At 42.8% G+C, this 17,604-nt stretch overlaps 1 protein-coding gene across 2 annotated transcripts in view; it reads left to right on the plus strand.

Moving 5' to 3' along the window:
• KCNAB1 (potassium voltage-gated channel subfamily A regulatory beta subunit 1) overlaps positions 1-12,599 on the plus strand; it is a 292,960-nt gene extending 280,361 nt beyond the window's left edge. For both annotated transcript variants that reach the window (XM_045583626.1, XM_036444322.2), the window contains exons 12-14: positions 929-1,049; positions 6,254-6,342; positions 11,934-12,599. In XM_045583626.1, coding sequence (XP_045439582.1) covers positions 929-1,049; positions 6,254-6,342; positions 11,934-12,023 — 300 coding nt within the window. In that variant the 3' untranslated portion in view covers positions 12,024-12,599. The remainder of the gene's footprint in view (positions 1-928; positions 1,050-6,253; positions 6,343-11,933) is intronic.
• The last annotated feature ends 5,005 nt before the right edge of the window (positions 12,600-17,604 follow it).

Raw genomic sequence — 17,604 nt, forward strand, 5'->3', positions numbered from 1 at the left:
ATTAGGCTCGCTTTATAATCTACAGATAAGAGTCAGTCATATCTCATAGGTTTTACAGAACAGTTTCTCATTTTGAGTTTCCTTACCTAAGTTTCATTACAGAAAAGGTACTAGACATTTGGGAAATATTTATCCAATTGACAATTTTCTAAATGTGCTTGGTTCCTGTCAGTTATACCATGTCTATTCTGGGAAGGAGTGAGCAAGCCAACAATAGAGCCCCATTATAAGAACACAAAATTGGGAGTAAATAGAAGGCAAGAGGAAGAATGTAAGCTAATGGCTTTCTCTGACCAGAACGCTTGGCGCCCAGTTTTCTTGACAAAAAGGAAGCATAATAGACATTGGTGAAATGTAAATGCTTTTTTTTTTTTTTTCCTTTTGCTGCATTATAAAATTGGGCTACCTCAATAAGAAACATCACTTCTCCCACTATGCAAATAGGATGTTATTGATTAGGTCAAGATTTCAACAACTTTTGTGCATGTTGATGATTTCAGTGGCGATTTAGTCAAAAGTAACCTGTTTTGGCCGGCCGGTATGGCTCAGTGGTTGATCAATGACTCATGAACCAAGAGGTCCCCAATTGAACCCCAGTTGGACACATGTCCAGGTTTCAGCAGGAGGCAGCCAATTGATGTTTGCCTCTCATCGATGCTTCTGTCTCTCTATCCACTCCCTTCCTCTTCTCTGAAATCCATGAAAACATATATTTTTTAAGGAACCTGTTTTAAACCAATAAATAAGGAGTGAGACCATGAGGAACATTTCTTTGCAAGAACTGGTAAGCATCCTGTCACCACAAAACATAAAGTTCAGAGTGAAGGAGATGAATTCCTGATGCGGTTCTTATATTTCATTGAGTTAGCAATCTTGGACATCAAACCCTTGCCGGACATTGCCATTTAAATGTTCTTTTTATTCCCAGTGCTACCAGTGGTTGAAAGAAAGAATTGTGAGTGAAGAAGGGAGAAAACAGCAGAACAAGTTAAAGGACCTCTCTCCAATCGCTGAGCGGCTGGGCTGCACGCTCCCTCAGCTCGCTGTCGGTAAGACAATTATGGGCCCAGAAAATATCATTTTCTCTGTGTGATCCACATCCCTATGGTGATACAATATCTGTTGTAGGGCAGACTGATGTCAGGAGCATACATTCCTGGTTAGCACTATCTAAAATGAGGTTTTCAGAGTACCCCAGAATTTTCTACGTGCTAAAAAACTGTTCTTCCTCCCTTTTCCTCTCCCTTATAACCCAGCTCAAGTGAGAACAGGTGAAAACGTATACATCCTCAGGGCCGGGGATGAGAGCCCTCTGAGCGGGACAGGGACATGCATTTCTTCTGGCTCACTTTGCAATCCCTGTCAAAGCTTAGGCGAGGGGGCTGAGAGGCTGAGAAAGGGCCGCCACAGAGCCCAAGGCCACGGCCACATGGAAAGCTCACCCTAGGGCAGCAGCTTCCCCTGAACCTCCTGAGGGTCCAGGAAAACCGCTCTAACCTGTGAAGCGGGTGAAAGGTCATGGTCACTGGTAACAACTGAAAACCACACCCACCAGCCACGTCCAATAGAATTTCAATATGAACCACACACTTAAATTTTCAATGTTCTAGTGGCCATATTCAAAAGGAAAATGGAAACAAGTAAATTAATTATACTACTAGATTTTCTTTAACCCAATATAGACAACATATGACCATTTTAACATGTAGTAAACATAAAAGTTACTGAGGTCTTTTGCACATTTTTCATAGTAACTCTTCAAAAATCCAAAGTGTATTTTACACCTACAGGACCTCTCAGTCAGGCTACCCACATCTCACGTGTTCAACAGGCCCATGTGGCTGGCTGTTGGACAGAAAAGCATTTAGACTTCCAGCTCCCTTGCTGGGAATATTTGCCAGGCTCTGTGATAAGCACTTGCTGCCACTGTCTTGTCCCCTTAATGGTCCAAACAATCTGATGAAGTACATGCCATTACAAGCCCTATCTCACAGACGTTAGTGGAGTATTTGCTATTATCTCCAACTTTACAAATGAAGAAACTGAAGATAAAAGAATTCATGTGATAGCTGTTATTACCAAATTCTAAGAGTTCACCACTTGGGGTGCTCGGTTCAAGAATGAGACATGTTGTCACAAGATAGTTTTATTTACTTGCAGCAAGTAAAGAAGACAGGATTCATATCCAAAGCTCTGTCTCCCCGAAGGGAGGCTTCGCCATTGCTTATATACACCATTTGGTCAATCATATTGATTGCAGTTGGCTACACTTTTTTGGGGTGGGGTCCTATCAAACTCATCCTGTTTACAACTGGCCTGCAAGAATAGCATTTAGTAAAAATGGCCCAGACCTTTGAGGCCCTTGTCCTATCTACCATTGTGGGAAAATAATAAAATAGGTATATAATCTAGAAAAACAAAATCCAAAGGATTAAGAAATAGCAGGAATTGGGATAAATCAGATACAATGACCCGATGAGATTAAAAAGCTCCAGATGAATTCTAGGCAAATAAAATAAGGTGATAGAATGTTTGTTAGAGGGTTGACCTTTGTGAGGTTGGAAGGCAGGAAAATGGCAGTTGCAGTTAACAGTCATAGAAAGATGAAAATGGAAGGTGGTCTAGGTGGGTGGGAAGAACACCCTTTACCTAAGTATAAGTAACTGTTGCTTTAATCTTTTCAAACTACAACAAAAAAATGGGATTAGTTAGCACCCGGGCAGCTTTAATGGACATAGTAAAAAGTATTAGCTATTTGATCATCAGCAAGTTATTTAACCTGCTATCAATTTTCTCATCTGTAAAATGGGCATAAAATACATATCTTACAAACTACTTGAGTAAAGGATAATTACATATGCAAAGCAAAGAGCAAGTGCTCTTTGTAGTAGTACCCTGTTTCCCCGAAAATATTGTAAAAGTGTCTTATATTAATTTTTTATCCCAAAGTTGCACTAGGTCTTATTTTCGGAGGATGTCTTATTTTCAGGGAAACACGGTAGTGATGATGATGATGATGATGATGATGATGATGATGTTTGTGTTGGGGTTTTTTTGCAAAGAATTAGACACCCTGCACCTGAAACTGTCTACCCTTAGCCATGGCCTATGGGCAAAGTAACAGGCACAAAGAGAAACACTCATCCTTGAAATAGTCATAAATGTGGTTTTTAGGTAATAATAACGTGAAAATGAATTTAGCTCTGAAAGAGATGGAACAATGTCTTTCTCAAGAGATTTTTACAAGATTTAGGCTTTCGCTGGATGTTAGATGCACACCAAAAATCCACTAGAGTCTAAATTTTAATTAAAACATGCCTTGATTTTCCTTTTCCTCCCTCTCTGTGCCCCTAGCTATCTATCTTGCCTGTCCTTTTTGTTTTGTTTTGTTTTTTCATTCTTTATAAGCAGTAGTTTTGTTTTTAACCACAGAACTCTCAAACCAAGAGAGGAATTATTTGCAGGCATATTACCTTTTATCTGCTAGAAGGGTGTGGGGAGGGGAAATCCTTGAGCAGGAAACAAACTACTTGAACCCAACCGTGGGCGCTGTCAACTATTAATAGTAATTTGCCTGCACAAGAGCTGCACTCACAGCTTTTGCTGGTAAAGAGGCACTGGGATTGCATGCTCGGGGGCATTTGCTTAGCCGCTAAATCATTCGCATCATCTGCATGTGTTACCTCTGCTGCTAGGCAGACCTGGCCAGTGGGCTCCCCTGCACCCTGCTTCTCGGAGTGGAGAGTTGGCTGTTGCTGACACCACATAGTTTATGGGCAATGATTTTCCCTGGGCCCTGCTTTGCCCTCAGACCTTTCAAAAAGAGTTATAAGTGCAAAGCAGGAAATAATACTGCCAAAAGAAAGAAAAAAAGAAAAGAAAGAAAAAGCCCTGAATCATTTGACTTGTTGCCTTTATGGAACATTATTTTGCCCATGTGGTAAGATTTAGTGATTGCCTTAAAAGGCCTGAGCATGGTAACAGTTTAAGATTATTAGTTGACAGCAGGCCTTGAGCAAAAGGGGCAGAAAAAGTGCTTGGACCTTCTTCCATCCATCAATCATTCATGTCTGTTTATTCAATAAACATTTATGAAGCACCTACTATGTGAAGGTCCTCAGCTGAATGCTGAGCATCCAACCACAAATAAAACACATTTCACAGGCTGATGGGCAAGTCAGGAAGTAAATAGCTCACTGTAATGCAGTGTTGTAAAATAATTGGGAAGGGCCCAAGGGGTTAAGTAACTTAGAGGCTCCCAACCAAGCCTTGGACTCAGGGAAGGACTCTGTGAGGAGGTAGTTCCCATGGGGAATCTCAAGTGATGAGTAAGTAGATATTCATGAGGCAAAGGAAGGGAGGCGGCAAAGGGAAATTCCAGGCCAAGGAGCAGTTGGAGCCAAGGGGCTGAAGAGGATTTACAAACGGCTCTGTGCTCCTGAAGCACAAAGTTCAAGGCAGGAAATGAGAGGACATGAACTGGAGCTGGGCTAGACAGCAAGGTTTGCCAGGTGAGAAGTGAGAATTCATCGTGTAGGACAAGGATCACGTCAGGCAAGAATGTTTAGCCAGGCAAGTGACATGGTCAGATCTGTAGCTGGAGAAACTGTGCCAAATGAGCGGGGAAGGGATGGAGGTGTGGGTAAGGGGAGGTGGGAGACAGGGGGCAATCCAAGCGAGAGGAGCAAAAGGCCCTTGCAGAAGATGGTGAGGGCCTGAGGACAGCAGACAGCTGGACCAGAGCAGTGATCCTCCACTGTGGTCTCTGCATCCAAACAATGCGCTGCTGTTCAGTGAGAAAAAAGAATGATACTCTGAGAGCATGCTGAGACACGGATGAACCTCCCAAACCTGCTAAGTGAGAGAATCAGACACAAGCCCACATTACGTAAATTCTGTTTACATGAAATGTCCTGAAACAATAAATCTGCAGGGTGCAAAGGAGATTAGTGGTTTCCTAGGGTTGGCTGTAGGAATGGGATTAATTTTGTAAATGGGCATGAAGGAGTTTATTGGGGTCATGGAGATCTTCTAAAAATGGCATCTCAAATGGTGATGGTTGCACACTTGATACATTTACCAAAAATGATTTAATTGTACACAAAATAGGTAAAATTTTTGGAGTGCAGAAGTCACCCGAATAAAGTTTAAAATAAAGATAACATGGTCTCTGTTATCAGGGTTCTCTCATCATTGCTGTTTTTCTCTCTCCCTCTATCTTCCACATATATACATACATACATACATATATATATATATATATATATATATATATATATATATATATATATATATATATATAATATTGCCTTTCAGAAATTTAAAGGGAGAAGGATGGGACAGTAGCTAGGCAAGTATTAAGGGTTGGAGGAAGCTTATTTTAGAATGGGAGAAATTTGAGCACATTTTGGTGAGAGAAAAGAAGATAGTATGAAATAAGAAATCCAGGAGAAAGAGAGAGGGAGAGAGGGAGAGGGGAAGAGAGAGAGAGAATGAATGAATGAGAATGAATGAAGTCCAAGAAAGGGCAAAAAGAGACAGATCCAGGGCAGAGTCTGGCTTCAGAGTTATTAAACAGCACATGGCATCCTCTGAACTGGAGGATGCGGATGTGTACTGTGTCCAAGAGAGAGTGGGGAATTCAGGAATATCCCACCTGATGGACTGAGTGTTTTCCATAAAGCCAGAGGCCAGGTCATCTGCTGAGAGCGACAGACAGGGCTGAGAAGGTTTAAAGGTAGAAGTATCTAGAGGCAGAGGAAGGAGAGGAGCGAGGGATTTGGGGGTTGGTGGGATAAGGAACACAGGATGAACATGGTGTTACGAAGAAAGGTTGCAGAGAGGGTTGATAGTAGGTGGAAATAAAGGAACCAGACACTCAAAGTCTACAAGGACTCCAGCCACAGAGGGAAGAGAGAGCCTGAAAAGGTGGACAGGCAGGAGGCTGTGGGCCACTGTGGAAACAGGAACCAAGATGTCAGCCAGGGAGCAGAGCCAGGTATTTTCAGGAACAAGAGTGCGCGCGTAGCTGGGTGAGTAGCTGGATTGGGTGCCCCAGTCGTCAGGGCAAAGCTCATGTACCAAATCCTCTCCACGGCCTGGGTGCTGCTGACGATTGTAATCCTGAAGCAAGTACACTGGCTATCCTCCCCACAAAAGTCAGTCCGTTTTGGTGCAGCAATGGTGGCTGCAGGGGGGCTGTTCAAGGTCATCAGAAGGGCTTTGATGTCCTGACCGTGTTCTCTCCTCCCAGCCTGGTGCCTGCGGAACGAGGGTGTGAGCTCCGTGCTCCTGGGGTCCTCCACTCCCGAACAGCTCATCGAGAACCTCGGTGCCATTCAGGCAAGTGCCACAGCCCTTTCCCACAAACCACTCCGGGGGTCTCGTGGTGTCAGTGATGATGTCCCCAGGCCGTGTCCCCTCTCTCCCAGCTCTGTCCTTCATGCCACTGATTCCAGTTGCATGGAAGTCCTTAACAGGCTACTTATTCCTAGATTGGGGAGGGAGGCATGGATGGGGGGGGGTGTCAGGGGGGGGGGGAAGGATGACACACACAAAGGTACAAGAGGTAAGAGAACTGTTATAGACATGAATCCAGGAGTGTCCTCTTCTGTTAGCAGGCACTGTTCTCAGATCTGATTTCTCACGATGGCTGGTTTCTGTGAGACAAGGCATTCCAAGATCTAAGCCATGTGACACCTGGGTTCCCAAGCCTGGCCATAAACACAGCCTAATAACCTGCTTGAAATGTAGTAGCCCCAGGACATGTCCCGTTTGTCCTTCCTGCACATTTACTGCCAACCTAGTGTGCCAAGCCCTCGCAGCGTCTGTATTCCCGCTCCCATCTCAGCACCTGTGATGACATAGTGTAATTGCTGGTCCTCCCTACTGGACTGTAAACTCCTGAGGTCAGGGACCTGTCTCCGTCTTTCTTGCTTCTCATGGATTTCCGGTTCCTAGTAACACTCAACAAACACCTGTTGAGCAAATGTGGTGAATCAGGATCAGCATTCTAGTCTGGACTTCCAGGATCACACCTCCCTGGCAGCAAATTCAGGGGTGCCCATCCCCCCTCCCTCCTGGGTGGATTGCCTAAGGCCCCAGGCACTGGATGGAGCCTGCAGTGTACTCTGGGGAGCCTGCTGGGGCAGTAGGAGGGGGGTGGCAGAGGTGTTCCTGGGAATACTCTCTGAGGAGAGGGGTGGGGCTTAGTGGCTGGTGGGACCATCCTCCTCCCACTAAGGGCACATCTCAGGCCGTGGCCTCCTCCCCTCTCAGCCCTGCTGAGGCCCCAGGAAGGAGCCTGCCCATGACTTGCCATGGCCACCACCTGCCAAACAGGTGTCTTCCTCTTGCTCACTGGGGAACAGAACTATCACAGCTTCTTCCCCATCCACCAGTCCCTGAAGCAAGCACTTATCGCCCCATTACCTCTCCCAAAAGAAACAGGTGAAGGTGAGGACCAATCTGATTAAACTTAATTAAAAAAAAAAAAAAAAAAAAAAAAAAAAAGCCCTAGCCAGTTTGGCTCAGGGTCCCAGGTTTGATTCCAGCCAAGGGCACATGCCCGGGTTGTGGGCTCGATCCCCAATAGGGGGTGTGCAGGAGGCAGCCAATCAATGATTCTCTCTCATCATTGATGTTTCTATCTATCCCTGCCTCTCTGAAATCAATAATTAAAAACAAAAAAAACAAAAAAAACAAAAACAAAAACAAAAACCACCTTTCAAAAAGCCCAGAATACGCTGGGGATAAAGGGTGTGGACTTCCCCACCGGCACCTTTCTTAGGAGTGTGCAGCCTTGTCATCATCCGCCTCTGCTTCCCAGAACCCTCTGAGCCCCACAATTCCTCCCGGATTCTGGGGGTTCTCCTTCATTGCATGGGAAGCCTTCCTCTTGTGAAAGCCCCCCAGCTGGGGGGAGTGGGGAGATAAAGGCTACACAGCCATAAGGAAATAGGGAACAGTCTGTACACAGAGAGAACTGGAACTCCGTCCAGTGACTTCTATTCCACTAATAGGCAGTGAGCACCACGCCCGGCAGAGTCCTGGGCAAAGAACAGAACTCTGTCCTTCTGGGCCCAGGGGCTGGCTGAGCGTGAACAAGGCAACCTCTCTCTGGATCACTCAGCAGACCTCTGGGAGCCTGCGAGGCCAGGCAGGCACTGACACTGCCCAGCTTTCGGGGATATTACACTCTAGTGGGAGAGGCACATAACAAGAGCATAATTGCAACTGTGAGGAGGACTAGTGAGTGAGGAGGGTGTTGTAATAGAGACTACGTGAGAAATGGGTGCACCCACTTTAACCACTGTCCTTGCCAAGGCCCTCTGGTTTCCGTGCGTTCTGAAGCCTGGGAGATGGAGACACAGCATGGGAAAGCCCAGGAAGGAGCATTCCAGACAGGGAGGAGCATTCCAGACAGACACAAGGAACATTCCAGACACAGGGAAGAGCCTCCAGACTCAGGGAGGAACCTCCACACACAGGGAGGAGAAGTGTAAAGGTCCCGAGGAACTGCCAGCCTAGGCCGTGTGGCCAACGTGCAGTGAGCAAGATAGAGGGAGCACTGACGTGGCGAGTCAGGCAGAGGTCCGATCACAGGACACGGAGTTTTATTCTACATGGAATGGGTCAGTTGGGGGTTTTAAGAGGAGGGAACATGCTGATATTTGAATGTCTAAATTAGACTACCCTGCGGCTGTGTGGGAAAGGGCAGTTGTCCCAGTGATGTGGCCTGGATTAGCTAGGATGGTGGCCATGGAGGTAAAGTGGGTAGATTCTATAGGATTTGGAAATAGAGACAGGACTTGCTGACAGCCTGGCAAGAAGAGAGAGGGTCTGAGGATTCCTGTAATGCTACCACATTGTAAATGCTGCCACCACGAGGAGTCAAGCATGCCTGGGATGGTAGAGACGCCAAGCCTGGGCTGCCGGAATACTCCAGGTAGCTGAGGGTGCATTTCAGAGGAAAACAGTCTGTCATCTTCCCAAAGCACCTCCTCCCCAGCAAGGTTCTGGCTGGTAGCAAGATGGATCACCCATGCTCCAAGGGTAAGAGAAAAGGGAGGCTACCCAAGCAAAGAGGCTGCCCCCTCAGGTCCACCATCCCCCCTTTCTACTCCCGCCAGCCCAGCAGCTAAGAATTTGCCCCAGGCGAGCTGTGATTGGACCCTTCCGTGGAGTGGGAAGTGAGCTAGGTGGCTGAGGGTTCTCAGCCGTGGAGGGGAGTGGGTGCCAGACAGAAAGCTGCAGTGCAAGCAGTTGGAAGGCAAGGAAATTTCTAGTGGGCCCGGCAAGGCAGCTGCTCCAAGGGATATGTACGTATTGTTAAATGTGCATACACTAGAGGGCACATCTACAATATACCAGAGCCTCAAGAGATGGGAGACTGGAGAGGAGAAACCACAGCTGCAGGCGGCCACCATCTTCTGCACAGGCCTCCCTCCCCCCCAATTCTACCTGAAAAGTGGAGTTGCCTCTCCCCTTCCACTGCACCAGCCTTAAAGCCCTCGAGGCCCCTGTCACCCAATCTGAGCAGTTCAGGCTCCGCAGTGGCCCTTCCCATCCAGGGCTCATCTTCCCCAGAATCCAAATCTCCAGCCACCGTGAGCCACTAAAGGAACACTGGTCCTCTGCCTGCCAGTGTCCACCACCCACCAGCCCAAATCGCCCGGCAACACTAACCAGACCGCCCCTCACCCACCAGTTATCCCAGGCAGTCTAACACCAAGGTTGCAAAATTGGCAGGCAAGCTGTGGGATGCTTGTGTAATTGTAGGTGGAAATGTTTTAAAATAGCTGTCAACATTTTTAAAAAACTGGGCAGTTTCACATAAAACTCTGGATGTATGGTTCCTCTTGAAAATTTAGACCTTGCAACACAACATATATATATATTTTTTATGTTTTATTCAAGTACTTTTATGGTTTGGGGGTTTTAAATCTCTTATCTGAAATTTATCTTGGCGTAATGAAGCATTTTTTTCCTCACATGGCTAGCCCACTATTATTTTAGCATAAAACTTCCGACAAACACAGCTTCTAGATTAAAATATATATATATATATATATATATATATATATATATATATATATATATATATAATTGATTTTTTTTTTTTTACAGAGAGGAAGAGAGAGGGAGAGTCAGAAACATTGATGAGAGAATCATCCATCAGCTGCCTCCTGCACACCCCCCACTGTGGATGTGCCCGCAACCAAGGTACATGTCCTTGACTGGAATCGAACCTGGGACCTTTCAGTCCGCAGGCCAACGCTCTATCCACTGAGCCAAACCTGTTTCGGCTAGATTTGCAATCTCACTTTAAAAAACACATTAGTTTAGAGATGCCGGAACTGGTAGGAAGTCAAACTCTTCCTTTAGCTTGAGAAAAACATTAATGAGAACCAGTTTTCCAGGTTGAGTAGCTCTGCTCTTCTGCCAGACCCTTTGGGACCTGAGGAAGCTTCTGAGTGAAGACAAGGTCACCCTGGCCAATAGGCTTGCAGCCGAGGAAGGGCGAGGCAGAACCCTCAGAACTGGCTGCCACAGTTGTATTTCATCAGCCTCCACACAGGGTCAGGCTATTCCTGTGAAAGTCTGCCTTTGTCCCTGGACTTGTGGAGGAATGTGTGTCCTTGGCCCACTTCTCACAATGAATGAGGGCCCGGGATGACATCACCCTTTTCCGGGCTTTAATTAGCATATCCATGGAGATGCTCACAAATCCTCAACTCTGGTCCCTCTACCTGCAAGCAAGCTCCACTGCTGCCCTTCCACTGCCTGCAAATCATTTCCACATGGGTCTCCCACAGACACCCTGAACTCAACACATCCTACTCCAAACGTCTCCTCCAGGGAACGCCAATCTCGGTAATTCACATCATATGTTTCTAGTCATGAGTCTGGAAACCACCACCATCCTCCAAAATGCCCCAGATCCACACTCCTTTTCTCCTCTACTGCCCGTCTGAGTTAAGGCTGTGTCACTGCACAGGACAATAACTTTCTAACATCTATGTCCTTTCAATCTTCTCCAACTCATCCTTCAAACCACCACTAGGTGTCTATTAGGTTCACTCCCAGCTAACAGGTCCTGAGAGGTTCCTCAATGTCTACTGAATAAAGTCCCCCTCACCTCCCCCAAAAAAGATATGCAAGACCTTCTGCCCCCTTTACCCCAATGTCTGTTTCTCCTGTTCCTACCACCCCCATACCTCCACCACTCGCACTTGTATCACTCCATTCCTCAGACTTTTCACTTTTTCATGCTATGCCATCCACTGAGGATGCCTGCTAACCCCTGGCCATCCTTCACCAGGGTGCGGACCACCAGTGGTAAAGAATCCTCCTAGTGTCTAAACTGTGCGGCCCGGTGCCGTAGCCTCTAGCCACATGTCCTTCTTTGGTGTATGCAAGGTGACTAGTCCAAACTCGGAGTAAGCATAAAATGCAGATTAGAAAAACGTAGTACTTTAAAAATATGCAACGTGTCTTAAGAATTTTCTCTACTGGCTACATACTGAAACGATGTTTTGGCTATAATGGAGTAAAATCGGGTATTGATTTCACGTTTCTTTTCACTTTTATTAATGTGGCCACTGGAAAATCTAAAGTCACGTTATGTGACTCGCATTATATTTCTACTGGGCAGAACTACTGTTGGAATTATACATTTCTGTTAGCCTTCATTTATATCATTTATCCAGCCAACTGATAATTGTGAGCACTAACTATGGGCCAAGCACTCTTAGGGACACTGGAGATACAGTGAACAAACCAAGGTCCCTGACCTCAAGGAGCTTAGGGTCTGGTGAAGACTTTCCAGTGGTGGTTCTGAAACGTACACCAGCCTAGACAACTCTGCCTAATAGTGAGCACAAAGGAAAAATTTCAAGTACTAACTACATCCTTTGTACTTATGCTCTCAGGTTCTCCCAAAGATGACATCACATGTGGTAAATGAGATTGATAACATATTACGCAACAAGCCCTACAGCAAAAAGGACTACAGATCATAAGGCAACGAATGCATGAGCCACCGGAGCTGCATGGTTCAAATATCGGTCTATACCGGTACAGAAAGGTGTTCCTAGCCAGTCTTTTAAATCACTTAGCAGCCGCTGCTCAACCTCTAGTGTCCCCGGATTCTGAGGTGTCTGCTGTCGCCACCACTGTGCACCTGAATTATGAGCACATCTGAAAACTCACAACTAAGAAAATCCATTCTATTTTCTTATCGTGGACTGGAGTCACCTATTCTTGCATTGCTCTGTACACTTCATGCTAATGCAATGGAAAGCATATGGCAGGGAAAGGAGAATTACCTTCAGGCATATAACTTAAAGAAGGCTACACAGATAGATCTGTTTTTTCAAATGAACAAAATCCAGATACAATGAGGATTGTGTGAGAAAGAAGAGGCTATGTTAATTCTGAAGTCCTGCTTGGGAAAATAAGCAAAAGCAATTTTACATTTGTTTTCCTATTTTCACATTCCAGTTGTTAGTAAGCTGCTTCCCTTATCATTTTCAACAAAATAAAATTCCTAGGTATTTGCTTTTGTTACCTTTTAAATATTCAGTGTCGCTTGGCCCCCAAAATGACCCTGTGTAGCAATTTATCCAAAGTGTCTTAGAATTCTAATAATGCTCTACTCATTTACACGTAAAGATAGTAAAAGGATCAATACCCAGTCTCTAATTAGAGACCTTATGGTAAATGTATGCAAGTGAGGATTACACTATTACACCATTATGGAAGCTTAGCCATTATGGAAGCTTAGCTTTGGATAAAATGTAATGCACCTGCATTACATTTTACAAAGTGTTCATTTTTTACTACATTTTATGAAAACCTGCTTTATATTTTTGACTGCTTGTAGGCACAACTTCTGCAAGTTTAAATATTTAAGCTTTAAAAATAAATATACACATGCTTGATTTTTGTAAGTAAACCTGTAAAATATCCATAAAGGCAAATGTTTGCTGTTTAATTAGCACTGGGATTTTACAATAGAAAGCTTGTGTTTTTGAGGAGTTAGTAACATCAAAGTAAATCATGGACTTTGTGAAAAATGTTACTACTCAGCATATGCTGGGTGAATTAACTTGCCCAATGAAAAACAAATGTTAAAGAATTTCCTGAATCTATAATCACGTAATGTGCACTCAACCATATGCATGAAAGCTCACTGCATGAGTTAAAGGGGCCTTGCTTTAATGTACCCGGAAGCTGAGGCCTATCTAGTCCTGCCACTATTGGCTACCTACCCTCATGAGTACTCCACTTGAGAACAATTTTGAGAATATATTGTGTGTACCTGTAAGAAAGACATTTCCCCCCCTCCCCCTTTTTTGGGGTGTGTGTTGGGGGTGATGGTCCTATAACTCTATTTGAACACTTGAGCATGCACAAAATTCTAATTTAGTTTTCTGGCCAGCTGGTCCCAATATATACTAGAAATCATTGAGACTTACAGGACAAATATATTACCAGCTTCAAATGCTATTTTCTGCCATCATTTCCAGGTAATTTCATGGTTAAGTTCTAAATCTCAAGATGTTAATGTGAAATACCAAGAAATTTCCTTTTTGATTACTCCTACCTGTATTCAATTAAGGAAATAGTTTGGGTTTTTGCCTCAGAATATCAAAAATGGAAATGGATCCTTTTTATTGTTCATTGTACATTCAATCAATCCAGTGAATACTTACTGTATGTATAAATGTGCTGAAGTTGTCTAATTCAAACCAAAATTCAACTTAATTTGCATAAAGTAATAAAAGCATTTTGTGCATTTAATCTCACAATTAGTTTTTATCTGAACTTTCTTTAACTATAAGGATGGATATAGATAGATCGCTCAAAAAAAACAGGCATTAAGATTCATTTAATAAAAATGATGTTGGCAGGTAAGCTGCATTGAGTGATACCTAACAGAAACAGCAGTGATTACGATTTGAACTGCAATTCATACTTTTCTTATTAATGGAGCAAATGATTAGTTACTAAAGGTATCATTTCTCAGTTGGTTTCAGAAATACTCCACACTAAAGGTTATAGCTTCTCAAACTCATTTAAAAGAGCCTGCAAATTAAGCAAAATAAGCCTGTCAGAGAAAGACAAGTATCACATGATCTCACTTATACATAGAATCTAATGAACAAAATAAATTGAACAAAACAGATCCAGAGACACAGAAGCACGGACAGACTGTCAAATCTCAAAAGGGAAGGTGGGGCTGGGGACAGGGTGAGGAAGGTATTAACCAGGGAACTCATAGGCATATATGCATAACCCATGGACACAGACAACAATGTGGTGAAGGCCAGAGGGGGGGTGCAGATATGGGGTAAAGGAAGTCCATGGGAAAAAAGGGGGATATCTGTAATACTTTCAACAATAAAGATGAATTAAAAAACCCAACAACAGCCGAAACCGATTTGGCTCAGAGGATAGAGCGTCGGCCTGCGGACTGAAAGGTTCCGGGTTCGATTCCAGTCAAGGGCATGTGCCTTGGTTGCGGGCGCATCCCCGGTAGGGGGTGTGCAGGAGGCAGCTGATTGATGTTTCTCTATCATCGATGTTTCTGACTCTCTATCCCTCTCTCTTCCTCTCTGTAAAAAATCAATAAAATATATATAAAAAAACAAAAAACAAAAACCCAACAACAAATATAAACATTATTGCCTGTGGGGACAGCTAACTTTTTTTTATATGCAAGCCATCTGCTATGGTAAATATACTAGATAAGAAATTTATTTCATAATTGTATCCTTAAGAAAAATTTCCATGCATTCTCATTGTATTTTCTATTTTGGAAAGAATTCCTTGGGAGAGAACATACCATTCCTAAGAGTAACCTGGGTAGCAGCCATACTAAAATCTCAGCCAAGGGAAATGAAAACTAGAAACCCTGTGCCTAACTTCTCACTTTACGAACTGTCACTTCATCGTCATTAAGCATGCCAAGGGTGTGCAGAAGACAGCAGAATTATCATTAAGTAGACAGCAGGCCATCTTCAAGACCATCCCTCCTGGGCAAATGAGGAAACCAAGCCTGGAAAGATAGAAGGGTTTGCCCAAACTCACACTGCTGGTTGATGGCAGAACCAGGCAAGTTATTTTGTTCAGTGTTGTTTTAGGTACAATTTTCTTTTTTGGCTTTAAAGCTTTGTAAAAAAAAAAAAAAAAAAAAAAAAAAAAAAAAAGTGTGTGTGAATTTTTAAGGTAAAAACAAAACAAAACTTGGGTATGAATCCAAATTCAGTTAAGATGGAGAAAGGTCAAAGAAGCGATACAATTAAAACTCATGAAGGCCAATAATTAGTGTTTATCCACCTCCATGAAAATTTAAACCAACCACTTAAACAGCACTCCTAATCTTCAATGTCCCTGCTTGGGAATCCAAGCAGGCAAAAGATAATCCCTTCCAGCCCAGAACATGTATTAATAAATTGGTTCTCTTAATATATGTACATGCCTATGTATATCCTTCCATTGTGTCTCCTGAAACAGCATAACTGGCACAAATACTGAAAACACAGAAACAAGGTGGGCAGGATAGCACAGCAGGCACATGCTGGCAGAGAGGCCTGGCATTCTCTCTGTAACAGAACTGCACTGTGCCAGTCACTGCCACACACATATCTGAACAGTGACTATAAAGTGCATTGACAAGTTTAGGAAATTTAAATGATGAGTAATGTAAGACATTGTACTAAAGATGATGAGCTCAGCCACATGGTTCTTTTAAGTGTCTAGGGAAAATATAAATTTTAAAAAGCAAAGCTTAATGACCCTTAATTAGCAAGGCCTTTTACAAGAATTTTAGATATGAATCCAACCTCCATATTTCAGTTAACTTTAAAACTTATTTCAAATTATTCTTTCTAAATTAGAATAATTTATCAAATGGAACCACCAGTATATTTTTACTGTCTAAGAATAATTTCAAGTCAAGGTTTTTATTAAGTTGTAAATGAAGAAACTAAAAATAGGGAAATGCCAAATGTCCCAACAGTTTAAGCCTCTAATTATCACAAGGGGTGTGAAAAAAGGGACTTAATCACTTTATATCCCAATTACAACAAAACCCTTTATTTTACTAGCTCTGAGGGTCTTTTGAGATAAAAATTGTACAGCAAGTTTTTACTAACTAACCCAGATTTATTAGCTCATTGTAATTCTGTGTGTCATATAGCCATTTCAGACGATGGGGACAGGACTGGGGAATTTGCAAGAGCAGAGTAATGATAACCTGCATAAAACTGTGGAATTGTAAGTATGTCTATAAACTCGTGCACAAAAATTTATCTAATATAAGGAAGTTTGAAATCATCAGGATGAAAAATACGGTGCCGTAGGAAAAAGTCCGAACAAAAATCAAATTTTGCTTACTTACATTTCTACAAACTATTTTGATTGTTAATTCAAGAGCAACTCTTAAAAGAATATTAAGCTGATGCTTCTATTTCACCACCCCATTTTAACTATAATAGATTGCCTTATTCCAATAGCGGCAATTCTTCCCCCATCAATACAGGCACTGCCATCTAGTGGCATTTTTTTACCTGCAATTTAAAAAGATTTACAATTTGGCCCAGCTCTGGTAACAAATAGATGCTGATAGTTTGTCAAAGAGACGTTTTGTCAAGTAAATGCATTTGATACATAAACTCCATGCCACTTGTCAAAATACTTACTGGTTGTTTATAAAAAAACAAACCAGCTTAAAACATCAAAATAAAACTAACCACTGGAAGTGAATCTCTTCTGGCATCCCCATTCACTATGTACTATCCAGTGATGACACATGAGTAACACATCAAAGAAAAGAACTGCAAACTTCCAGAAGCAATGATGAACTATAATCCTCAACTGAAGGTAATGATGGTCTGGGTCTCTGTTCAAGTGTACTCCTCCCTGTGTTCCTTCCAAGTGCTTGGATGTGGCCTACTGAGACACTAACAGCATGGAAATGAAAAATGAACTCCCAATAAATACCCTTCTATACAGTTACAAATAAAACAGCAAGTACTATTTGCAACATTCATCTTAATTTACAAGTGAAAACTAAAGGATAAAGTTAGGATTAGGAATTAGGAATGTATTTCCTTTGAGATACTATGATAAGAAATTACTGAATGTGGTCAAAGCTAATAGGAATATGAAACCACTATCTCCTGGGATTTCACCACCTTTCAGCGATACAGGTTCCAGAGCTTCCCAAACTTTTTCAAATCACAGAACACATATAAAATTATACTATCTGTACACACACTGGTTAAAAAAATACAAGAGATATTATAATAATATAAGCATAACCAATGGACATAAAATGCTGGGGGGGGTGAGGGCATGTATGGGAGTGGGTTGGGGGGGGACAATGGTAAAATATGTACACATATAATACCTTAATAAAAATAAAAAATAAAAAAGCAAGAGATTGCTCTCCACTGGACCGCCAAGGGCTGAAGAGAGCAATATTTTATTCCCAATCAATGGGAACATGTGGTTTAAATGTCAAATTTATTAATGTAAAAAATAGGAAAATGCTGACAAGCACGAACATCACTTTAATTCCTTAGAATGCTCTTA

This window comes from Pipistrellus kuhlii, unplaced genomic scaffold (genome assembly GCF_014108245.1).
Source record: "Pipistrellus kuhlii isolate mPipKuh1 unplaced genomic scaffold, mPipKuh1.p scaffold_m20_p_2, whole genome shotgun sequence".
NCBI lineage: Eukaryota > Metazoa > Chordata > Mammalia > Chiroptera > Vespertilionidae > Pipistrellus > Pipistrellus kuhlii.